Source organism: Ooceraea biroi, chromosome 7, assembly GCF_003672135.1.
Source record: "Ooceraea biroi isolate clonal line C1 chromosome 7, Obir_v5.4, whole genome shotgun sequence".
Classification (NCBI taxonomy): domain Eukaryota; kingdom Metazoa; phylum Arthropoda; class Insecta; order Hymenoptera; family Formicidae; genus Ooceraea; species Ooceraea biroi.
This window is the reverse complement of record NC_039512.1, coordinates 13,167,311-13,179,834: the sequence shown is the minus strand read 5'-3', so window position 1 is coordinate 13,179,834 and position 12,524 is coordinate 13,167,311. Positions and strand designations below refer to the sequence as shown.

Sequence of the window (12,524 nt, the reverse complement as noted above, 5' to 3'; positions counted from 1 at the left end):
AATTCAAAAAATGTGTCATGAATGGAGAAAAATGTGGAATAAAACTAAGAGAGGTCGCAGAATGGACTTTGGGAAAAAGAAGAAAAAAAAGCGAAATCACAGGATTGCAAAAGAAGAAAAGCAGTTTGAGCTCGCGAGGGAGAACTTCTCTCATATAATTTTGAGGTACGCCCCGCCACGGCGAAAGGGTTGAAACAGTCGCAGCGGATCCATAAATCACCGAGCGAGGCGAGGCAGCAATCTCGCGACGGCGCGGGCGGTGAACGGCAGCCTCGTTGAAAGAACGTGACATGACGGTCTTAATGAAAGCAGCAATTAAGTAGGCGAGCGCGATCGACCAAGTTCCGTGGCTCCAACCCTCCTCGCGCGCGCATAGCCGGGCAAATTACACGACGATGGCAATTAATAAAGCCCCGTAATGGCGTCCGTGGCTGTATCGCGGCCTGCTCCTCCACCTCCTGCCTCGCCTCGTGCAATATCATCGTCGTTAATCACTTTAACGAGTGCTTTTGTTAACGCCTTCGCGCGATAAGAAACCGTTAAAAAGGATCGCCCGCGGAATCGGGAATATAAATTATCACCATCCGCGCATGCGCGCGCGCGGTTGACCATATTGCGTTATCACGCGTGATAACGCCTATCCGATACGTTTTGCAGAAATATTACTCTAACGATAAGGGATTTTTTGTCTTTCCCGTACGGAGATCCCAAAAGTCACATCCTCAAAGATTATACGTGGCACGACTAGAATTTTAAACGTATAAACGTTACTTCAGGCTGGTTTTTAACGGCCGATGTCTTTTACTGTGATTTTTGCTCCTCTCTCCTGATATTCCGACGAATCCCGCATATTACTGAAGTCTCTCGCTTCGTGTATTTTCGCGGCACAAAAGGAAGGGGAATGACGAACGGTTCGTTATGATTTTAATAACTTGTACGAAGTTACGTAATAACAATACGTTCGCGTAAAACTTGTAACAAGTTATAACGGCTCCGCCGTGATATCTGCACGAAACTTGTAATAACGTGGCGGATTCTTTATTGCGACTTGCGCGATAATGTGATGCAGTCGTAGCGTCCGAACAGTTTGTCAAACTTATGTAATAATGATACTTTGCACTTCTAATAAGTTTTCGTATTAATGAGACACCGAGCGAGTGGCGGGAAATTCGCCGAAACGAGCAAAGGATAGACGGATGTTAAAGAAGAGAGGTTCAAATCACGAATTGCGCACGGATTTACAGTTCTCAAAGTTACAATCTACTCGAAATGAAAGTCACATCCTCTTGATACGACGTCTCGCACAAGTTAACTGCGAGAACAATGAGAATCATTAGACAAACTCGGTATTGCGTCTCGAAAAATCGACTCACCCTCCGTTATCTCCGCGTTAACCCGAGGCGAGGACACTCGGTCTCGGGTTCTAATCAAAGCCGGAAGTGTCCTCGCGCCCTCCGTAAACGCGAGCGGGTATCCGGTGTTTCGGGAGCAGTGTTCCCCCTTGCTATGGCGCGGGGGAACGTTTCATTACGCGAGATTGCATCGTGTTTCGTAAGCTCGCCGGGAGAAACGAGCGAAGATGCGAGCGACCGGGCAAGCTCGAGCTCGTATCAGCGCATTTGAAATGGAAATGCACCCGAAGATTCCCCGCGACGCCCTCCCGTCGCTTTATATCTGCGCGATGCAGTCGGCACTCGCAACCTCCAAGCATGCCAGGCTTGCACGACCCCGATCGCGACCGACACCTCCTTTGTTCCGTAACTCGGCGGACTCGCGAACGCGATTTCACCATATCGCCATGCTCCCTCCCTCCCTCTTTCTTTCTTTTCCTCTCTCTCTCGTTTACGTTTTTGGTCGTTTGAAACTACGGATTCTAAAATCATGGGACTTTGAGGGTCCGGGAGCTTCAAACGCGTGGAGCTTGGAAGATTGGCGTCTTTGGGGAACTTCAGGTTATTGTCGGAATCGTAGAAACACAGAGAATCTGCAGTGTTATTGCCCTTTTATCGTAGAATGTGCAAACAAATGCTGCTCGGACGGTGCGATAAATGTTGAGCCAATCCTCCATCACACATTTATTAAAATCTTTATAGGAGCAGATTGTATGTTCGCTGGAAAAATGTGTTTCACGAGGAGATTCTATTCTTCTCTGCATTAAATAGCGCATTCATTTATACCGTGCTCGATCGGGGCGGAATAAATGTGTGCCGCGGGGGTATACGTCCCCCCATATTTAAAGTCGTGCTCGCCGGCGTGCTACGTACCTACTCGCGGCGGGCTGAATACCAGCTAATATTGAATCACGGATCTCTCGCGGGGAAAATTGCGTTCCCGGGTACCATGGTGGCCGAAATAAATTGTACGTCTAATTGGAAAGGCGAAGAATGACGGGACGCGCTGCGTAAATACCCTCGTTGCGAGCGGCGGTGGCGAATGCCGCGCTGCAACTAGAATGTTTACTTTGTAACGGCGCACGATATCTCGGTGGCGTTATTAAATTGCTCGTATTTGCATGACGGCGCCAAGCCGAGCTGAAGATCTAACGACGGGAGTTACGAGAACCCCGGAGTTAAAGCGAAGACGAAAGTACGACGGAAAAGGAACCGGGCAGGTAGTGGAGAAGAAACGAGACGCGCAATAAAAGGATGTCATTTAATTTAGCGATTCGCTGGATTCGCTTGAATTCGCCACTCTGCCACCCCCTCGCCACCTTGCCACCCATCACCTCTTAGACGCATTTATCCGAACCGAGGGGCCAATTACGACTGTTTTCGCTCACTCTTAGGAAAGCTCCCGACATCTTTATTCATTCCGGATGGACGCGAGTCCTTTAAATAGGACGGACCCTCTAGCTTCGTAATGGCGGTCCCCGTTTACCGCTAAGGTAGTCGTGTAATTTTCAGTTGATTTTTCTCCCTGCGTACCCGTACTGACGCGGCTGGAATGGATTGAGAAACCTTTGAATTACATTCAAGTGATTAATGCAACGGGTTAGTATGCTTGGGATTTCGCGTAACGAAATGCGGAACTTGGTTTGAATTTCTTTGTGATTGAAGGAGGGGATTTTAATATAATTATAGATTTTAAGAATTAATTTATATAATTTAGATTGTAAACGCGATGAATTCTGAATTAAATTCTTAGAATTTGTAGTTATTCGAAAATTCTTGGAGTTTCATCAGAATGAAAACCATCGGAACTCGGTGCAAGGTTTCAAATATTGGGGCACGTAATTACGCGCGTCGCGAGCAGATTCCGATTCGCGAACGATCGCGTCATTTCCGGCGCGGCGCGAAGCGCGCGTTTTAATCGGACTTACTTTAATTTGCTCTGCGAAACGAGTGTGCGCTGCCAATAATGTCCCGATTGCATTTGATCTTGCTTTAAAACGGTGCCGAAGATTGGTATTTGCACGATGAGGATCAGCCAGGTTTCCCACCTTTTTGTAAAAGGCTCGTAATTAAATTCGAATTAGTTATTGATAAATTGAATTAAATATATTTACGAAATACTTTAAACAATGCGATTTCATTTAAAATTTAAATTAATGTTCCAAATGTATTCAAAATATAATGAATAATTATATTATAATATAATATAATATAATATAATATAATATAATAATATATAATTTCAAGAGTACTATTATAACCGTTCCAATTTTCAATCTCATATGAAATATGTTACATATATTTTTACGAATAAAATATGTAATCTACCGGAATAGTCAGACCTTTCGTATTTCTACGAAAAATTCGTGGTTCGCTCGTTCTGCTTAATCCTCTTGCAAGGGTTCTTTCAACCCTTCGGGATGCTCACGAGGAAACGGCTATTCACGCGAGAATATTCGAGGCGACGTACACGTCTCCGCACTTTGACGATCGATCGATCTTATCCTGACCCCCCTTCAGCATCGTCTCCCTTACCGAAAGATTTATTGGCCTCAAATGCGAAACCTATCCATGAAAATTCCTCGCCAGTGAAATTTGATGCGTTTCGTACATTTGCAACAAAGTATTTCTACATTTTCGTCTGTGATAAATAGAAACGACATCTTGCGTACGATTGTTATTTTTTTACATGAGTTTTTTGGTAAAATATCTAAAACTTCTTCCGCTACAATAAATTGAGAAATCCGCCTGAAACTGCCGGAACACCAGTTTGCTAGTATCCGAAACTCGGGAGGATACGGGGTGGGATGGAGAGTGGGAGGATTCGAGAAGCGTTAAGGATCCCGCGGATCGCGGAACGGAAACGTTGAAGCGCGCCGCCATTCGAGGCATGCGGAAACGTATAAAGCGAAATAAAATAAAGTGTAAGCGAGCTTTACTCGGGGGAGTAAAGCCGGGTGCGATTCTACTTTAGATTAAATTCCGAAGCGCGACCCACCTTCTTCTTACCGCTGCCTTCTCGCTCTTGCGCCCTTTCCACCCTCCCTTTCTCTCTCTTTTGCTCTTATCCTCGCGCAGCCACCCTCCATCAGCGCCACCGTCGCCCCCTATCTCGTTTCGGAAAGTAAGCTTTTCTCGCCGCGCCGCGCTGCCGCGGACGTTTTTATCATCGAGCAGATGGTATCGCTTGTAATCCACGATATACCGCTCCCCGCGTTTTTCCCATTTCCCGCAACGGGATCTCACCGCCAAGAAAAACGAGATCGACGAGCATTTATTTATTCCAAGCGCTCGCTGCAACAGGGTGGCAGAAAGGAGGAAGGGTGGGATAGAGGGTGGCCGCCCTATCCGCGAAAAGCGAAAAAATAAGCCGGTCTTGCGGAGCAAAGCTGCTTATACAAAAATCTACGGATCTACTTGGCGATGGAAATCGTTGTAGTTTCGTATAAAAGTTCATGCGGGATAGATACGCGTGTGTGGGTTCCTTGACATGAAAACTGTCGGAAAAGAAACTGCACGATCCACGTACGCTCACGTTCTAACTGCCCTCATTTATTTAACCGATCTTGAAAGCACTCACGATGCATTCAAGATGTTCCGCAAGGGGAGTGAAGGAAGCGGGAGAAGAAAGAGAAGGGAACAGGCGAGACTGCGAAAAATCTGCTTTTGACCTTTTTCGAGCACTCTTCCGCGCATTTCTCGAGCCATATGTATTTATTTTTGGAACAGGCGAGAGAGAGAGAGAGAGAGAGAGAGAGATCAATCTTGGATAACGTTGATCTCCGGCGTGCCCTGTATCATTCTCTCTCCTCCTCCTTCTCCTACATGTCGCGAGTAACCAGGTCCAGGAATAACGAAACAGGAGAAATTCTGCACGGGCAGAACACGGCACGCGCCTACTTCATCCCTCTTCCTGACAGCTCTATCTCGCGAATATCCCCCGAATCTACCTTATGTTTCGCTCTCTGAAACCACCCTCTCCTCCCCCAAGCTTTAGCAACTTCCTTGACACGAGTCGTTACTCTTTCCGAATGCCGAAACCTCCCCGCGGGGATCTCCGACGCCGCCGCCATCTTGTAACATGTTTTGAGCGTTCTTTGACTCGCGGCTGATCAAAGGCAGCAGGAGCTCCTGCTGCTCTTCGAGGTGGAGAAAGCATCGCGAAATGAGGGAGGGTCGCGCGCCACTGATTTAACAAGCTATCCGGTTTGAGCAGGGATTAATAATGGCGCCGGGATAATTCGCTGTCCCGATTATCCTTGCGTTCTTGGAATTTCACGGATAGGACAGAATCTTTATTATCCCCTGTAATGGGGTAGCATGCAAGAGGGTCCGGATAATTGAGAAACTGCGGATAACGGAATAATTACTTTGTCGAGAGATATCGATTTGTATCAGTAAGAAACAATATCATTTCGCGAAGATTATTTATACAAAAAAATTGTTTATTTGTCTTTTTCTCAGACTGAATTTAAAGCTGTTCACGAATTTACATGTTCTGCATATTTATTTCGGTACGCTTGCCGCGGAACAATTCCCCGTATATTCGCGTGCGGCCTTAAAGTGCCTTAAACGAATGGCGCGCTTTAGAAAAATAACTGCGAAATAATTGGAGGTGTCAGCGACGAGCGCGAAAAATTAAGACAAATTGAAGCACTCTCGGTTTAGTCAGGAGTGGTTGCATCCCTTCTGTCTTAACCGATTTAAGCGTTTCTCTCTGCGGAGTTTAACGAGAGAGAAGTGGAAGGTAAAGGGTGAACCTTGAAGCGGAAGGAAGGGATTCCGGATGGGGTTAGGTTGGGACAACATTCTAACCCAGCCGAGCAAGAAGGGCCAAGACAAACAATTTTCAGCTGGCTCGACCATCTCGAACTAATTAACGTGGGATTTTGCCGTCATATGGTCGAATTACATTATGCTGGATTATTACCGTTACGGAATATTGTTAGATCATTTTGAGGTGGATACAAAGTTGATCTGCAATCATAACTTAATCAGAAATTAATCGTTTTTCAAAGTTAAGAAACGCTCTAACAGTTTCAACAAGAAAAGAACGTTTTCGACGTTTCAAGATTAAAACAATTAATATACGAAGAAGAGAGCTGTATTTTGAAATTATCTCTTAAATTTTTAAAGCTCTTGATTTTTTAATGTTTTTTTGGCTTTTTTGAATTTTTTACGACTGTTGCATCGTGGAATCTTTACATGTGAATTTTTGTAGCCAACATCCTGCATCGGCAAAATTAATTTTGCAATGTTTCTCTTCGGTTTACGGCGTAATACCATTTTACTGCGGTAATGCCGTATCATGTAAGATAGGCGAACGAAGAAATTATGGCGCACTCCTGAACAGGCGGAATTTATTGCCAGAATATATGTCCACGTATAGACGCATGCGGCTATAAGCGCGTTACGATCGCGAAGTATTCCGGAAACTTGCTCCGCCGGTCGCACCGGAAACGGCGTCTGGATCCAATTTTTCTAAATCAAATGAGTATTACCGGACGACGTCTCGAAATATTCGGTAATTTATGAAATCGCGAATATTGATGTGAACGTTCGTAAACGCTATTCTGATACAAATTGCGAGGCAAACTTTCGTGATTTATTGATTGAAAAATTTCTTCCGAAGTACGCAAAGAGATGCGTGACATTTCTCATGTTGATGCGTCAATAATTTAACGTAACAACATTTTTACGAGTAATGTCTTGTTCGCAAATAGAAATCCACATTCCGGAAATGATAAATAAGAATCCGCCATCGGCCCACTTTCGCAAAACTCGCATTGGCCGCCGCCATCGTTAATTAGCTACGTATGCAACACGGTAATCCGGTTGGATTTCCGCGATTTAATCCGTTTTGATCAAATATAGGGTCCGTGCTAAATGGCAAGCAGTATTGTTATTTCGCAAATTTGTCCTGTCGAAAGGCGGGACCGACCATCATTTAGTCGCGCATACGGTTAATAATAAACGTCGTTTAGCATAGTTAACAAACAAACCTATATGTAAAACGCGGAGGAGGACCGGCAATTAAGCGGCGCCATTCAATTGCCGCGTGATCATCGAAAGTTAATTAATTTCATTATCTCGGTTACGCCCCCGTTTCGACTAATTAGTTGCTTCACGGCGGTACAATAACCGCGTATAATAATAACGTCTCGTCGAAACTGAAATCAGGCCACGGAATTACAGTCGCGTTAAACTGGATGCCCGCCGTCCGTTAATTACTGCCGGCAGTTTTGTAATTGCCGATTTTTCTAATTATCTGACTGATCGATCGGACCGGAACCATATTGTGGCTGTCGAGTTATTATCTGTGAATTATATCTGTAATTGTTAATCAAGTAGTAATTGTGAGATAATACATTTATTGCGAGCTCGTGATGTTTAATTTCTATCCTTCAATTAATATCCGTAATTGCGGAGCGGAAGAGAGAGAGGGAGAGGAAAAATCTATTTCAGAATTGTTTAATATTCTTCCTCATCAAATTTCACTTGTTTTTTTTCTGTATTCGACGGTATTCGGTGAATTTCCGTTGCGATATTTTCGGATTCGTCAACCTGTTTTTCGCAAGTGGCCCGGAAAAATCGCTCGGCTCGATTCTCGGCGAACCGGCCGAAATCGAAAACAACCCCTGTTTACTTCTCGTTGATTCAATATTAACATCCGCAACCTGCACACCCCTGGTGAACCCTTGCCGATTTGAAATCGTATATTCCGTTTGACTCGGTAGTCGAAAACAACCCCCAATGATTCCTACACTGCTTACTGTCTCCCATCCTCCCCTCCCCACCGCCGCAAGGGTTTGGTGTTTTAAATACAGTTAAATGCATCACGGCAATGGGGAGAAATTTCGTTGGGGTGCCCGGATTAATAAGAGGCTCTAAGTCCGGGTTTTAACAACTCGAGAATTCCAGTGAGCCATAAATTTAAATACATGAAATTTAACATTTGGAGCATTTAAGAGTATCTTTTCAAAATTTCATAACATGAAAGCGTCATGAAGCGATCTGCAACTTATCTTGAATGATCACCAATTACGACAACGCTAATAATACCAATAGTTAAATTTATGAAACAAAGAGCGCGACGAGCTGATGATTGTCAAATTTCAACGACGTCTCAAAGTTCCCGTGTTTCTCTTTATCTCGGACGCGAATATTTGAGACCAGCCAGTCGTTGAACGTGTGACGCCTAAGGGCGTCCGCCCTTAAAGGGCTTTCGCACACTCGCGTGTACTTACACCCTCCACGCTCTGGCGGGAGCTTCACAGCTTCGTAGTATTTTAGGCGTCGCCGGCTCCCGTTTACACTTGTAACGCGAGGCTTCCCATTGTGTAACAAGAGAGAAGCTTCGTACGAGGAGAGCGCACCCCGTCTCGCCCTATCATAGCCGGCTGGGTGCATTAACACCGAGATTGAAGGGCGGCGAAGGGCTCGCCGAGGCCCTCCAACATGTCGCAGGGAGTTCCGTGTCGAACGGCTGTAAATGGTTCGCCTAATGCGATCGCGTAACACGACGACGAGTCTCGTTGAGACGTTCTTGGGTTCCTGTCTTGGATGTATATTATCCACCATCTTGGATTACTGCTACCTCGCTGTATTGGGATCGTCCCGGTTTGACGTGATATTGGATATCAATCTGTGATAACGATGTATACGTGATATCGGCCATTGAACGCCGAACAAGTGTCGAACGAATCTATACGCGATATCCTTCCGCTTTCAATGTTGACATATGATGCCGATATAATTCCCGGAAGGAGAGCTACTTCCGCTTTTTAAAATTTTGCAAACTTTATGTATTTACTGTCTACGGTAGTCGTGGTATTCCGTATCGAAATTCGACAGTTGTCTCCCGCAACAATTTCGTGCAAATCAGAGAAATTCCATTTCTGTGGCGAAAATGGAAAAGTACATTTTTCCATAACTAGCAATGATTTTGCAACAATGTTTGCTGATTTATTATCCTCTTGTAAGTGTCATCTTTTCCTGCGAGGCCGTCGGTGTTATCGCATCGTGACACGCTTCAAAGTACCCTGTGTCGCGAGGTGCGTCGTTTGGCACCCTGTGCGCAACGCGAGGGAGTATAACGCGGGGAGTAACGGGGCATAACGCTTGCGGGGCTTTAGGGCCGTCCTCCCTCTCTCTAAGCGTGCGGCTTCAACGGGATAGAGCTAATGCTCGTCGCATCGGGCTTTAACGCTTAACGTAAACAGGAACAACGGATCCATGGCGGCCACGGAAAATCCACCGGGATAGTCGATGAGCGAAGTCACGCGGAAAAGCTTCGAACAGCTTCGGAAAGGGGTGCTCCGTATGGAGTCGCGCGCATCCACGGAGTGGTTTTCGGTGCGGGCGCGAAAAGCCTCGACAGCGTCGCGCTCAATGCGTATCTCGCCGCAGCTGCAACAATAAGATCCGTTTATCCCATTCAATTGTAAAAGTTACTTTATTTTAATGAAAACTTTCTTTTACCTGAAAATTATCTTTTGAGTCTCGTTTTATTATTAAAGGTCGGTCGCTTTAAATTTATGAGAAAGCTTTGAAGAGAGAAATTTACCGATGTGTTTGGACAATCTAAGGACTGTGAATTTAAGGATTTATCGAAAGCGATCGAAAAGCAGCGAGTCCGAGGATCTGCGCCACTCTACGAGATTCTGTGAATTCCCGACGGAAGCGCGGCGTTTAGGATCCGCGGATTTAAGGGATCCGCCACGCTTATGTTCACCGCCGGTGAGCACGCGCGACACCATTTTCCAGGCTACCCTGTATATCCGAGCGTACGTATAAACGGGCTTCTCTGGCTGCGGGGGTTTCCCGTGTGTGGCGGCGGATTACGATATTGTATGGTTGAGATACGACGGGCGCTCCCTTTGTCTACGTTCTCTGCCATCCTTAGCCTTTCATTTAAGGACCAGGTAATAGCTGTCGCTGCAGCTGCACGTGACCCCCGCCGTTCGTTTCGGCTTCCGCCGGAAGCAACGAGAATAGGCAGACCTATTTTACTCCGCAATCGCGCGCGGATAACTAAAATTCGCCCTCCGTGCTCCACCCGGGATCCCCGAATTTACGCGCTCCGAGATCATCAGGTTTTCAGCAGTTGTGAAACTCGAAGAGGACCGACGAAATCTGGGGCGGATGTACATTCCCCACGGGCGTCGTTAAGTTTGCGAGTTTTAGTGTCGTCGGGTTTGCTATCTGTCTGGTACGCCGAACTAAATTTAAATAAGAGATCGATCACTCTCGAAAGTACATATCGTGCAATCATTATCAGCGTAATCGTGAATGATCGATAATTACGTAAACGACGATTGACAATAAAATTTATCACAGCGACGGATCTACCGGATTTCCATGATGATGGCGCGTTTCAAACCCCTCTCTCTCGGTGGCGAATATTTGAGACCAGCCAGAGGCTGAACGTGCGGGTATACACCCTTTATATCACGTGGGCGCGTGAATGTTTGAAAGACTGCACAGAGCACATATAAATACATTCTTGCACCTGTACATACCGAACAACACGCGCTCGCGCAGTACTGTTGCAACACCCCAATAGCTAATACCAGTATCCAACCAGGGTGTATCCGAGATATCGAGTTGGTGCTCGATAAAATGCAAAATTCGCATTGGCACTCGCGAACAGGAAAAATCGCGCAACGTGCAGATATTGAGCGGAGTGCAGGAAAAATACGAGATAGTGTTCGACGGTATCCGCCGTCACGTGCGTTAGGCGATATTTGTCGCACGTGACCGAAGTGTTGTAGCCACCCCGTCGCCGGTGCCCGCCACCGATATCTTCTCGCGCTACATCAGGACGAGCGTATTCCACAAACGACGCAAACGACATGAACGCGTAGCAGGGCATCATGGAAAATGCACGCATGCAGCGAGGAAGCGGAAGATATTTGCTTTTCTGCAATTCGAGCGGAAACAGAAAAACCGGAGGCTGCGAGAGCACGTGGAAACGTCAGTTAACGTCGCGAGTGAGCTCGGCGCTCTAAATAATTTTCTTGTTATTGCACAAATATTTCCCTCGCGGGTATCTTGAGCGAGTGCAGTTCAGTCTGACCGAAGCGAGCTTTCGCATGAATTCACGCCGGCGCAAATTTCACAAGCTCATTCGGGGAGAAGCAAAGCGAAATCCGTTTGAGCGGAAGACCGAGAAAAAGGAGGATACAGTCGGGGAGCGTTCCGACAGGAAAAGTTTCCGTTCTCTCTCTCTCTTTTTACGTGCGCGAGAACTTTCCTCGATCGAGTTCGATGCGCGCGAGTATTTGTTTTTCGCGGCGAGCTTTCGCGAGCTTTCGGCAGGGAAGTCACTCAGGGCGGGCGACCGCAGGCATCGTAACGCGCTGCTTTAAGCTATCGCGGTTTTCACCCCCGTCGACCGCCACTTTCATCCCGCGCCTCGCCCGCCACCCCTCTCCCGTGCCCTATTGCCGCTCAGGGCTGGATTAAAGTATCGGTGACGCCAACCGCGTCTGAATAATTCAGGATGAAAGTTTTGGCCGTTCGATCCCGCGAGAGGAGTTCTGCGAGAACGATCGAGGTCTGATCGAGGTTCGCTTTTCCGTGTTGCAGGTTTTGCGCTAATGAGGATCGTCGAGGTGTACAAGGAGATCCAGGAGCAGGAGATGAACATTGTAAGTAGAACAAAAGAGATTATTTAAACATTTTCGAGTATCATAGAATTTAATTACGGCATGAATATATATTTTTATTGACAACCTGGTGGTTACGTGTTCTTCTCAAAGATGCTTGTCGTTTCTTATATATTGTTCATGTTCGTATGTGTTCTCTCGTTGATCGATTTGCCATATTGGAACCTTTTCTGCGGAGAAAGTCTGTATCGCGATCGAATAATGTTTCGGGGCATTTTCTGGGGTGGCTAAAAGCATTGTCTGCCTGCCTCATTTTTTCCGTCTGTCCTTCACCCCGGCATCGTCCATTTCCGGAGATTACGTCAGACTCCGTCGTGTCTGCCAGGATTCGTAAAGATGTCCTTCGCCTTCGTCTAGTGCCAAGCCTATCTAATGGAAAATCGCGTATCTTTATTTATCCATGTTTCCTCGCTGAATACAGATTTTGCAATCGCGTTCTTCAGAAGTATTGCCCGAAAATAAA

General features: G+C 46.2%; 1 protein-coding gene across 1 annotated transcript in view; it reads left to right on the top strand.

Moving 5' to 3' along the window:
* LOC105279652 (zinc finger CCCH domain-containing protein 13) overlaps window positions 1-12,524 on the top strand; it is a 67,744-nt gene that overhangs the window by 42,647 nt on the left and 12,573 nt on the right. Inside the window, exon 5 of the mRNA XM_026971406.1 lies at window positions 11,982-12,043. Coding sequence (XP_026827207.1) covers window positions 11,982-12,043 — 62 coding nt within the window. The remainder of the gene's footprint in view (window positions 1-11,981; window positions 12,044-12,524) is intronic.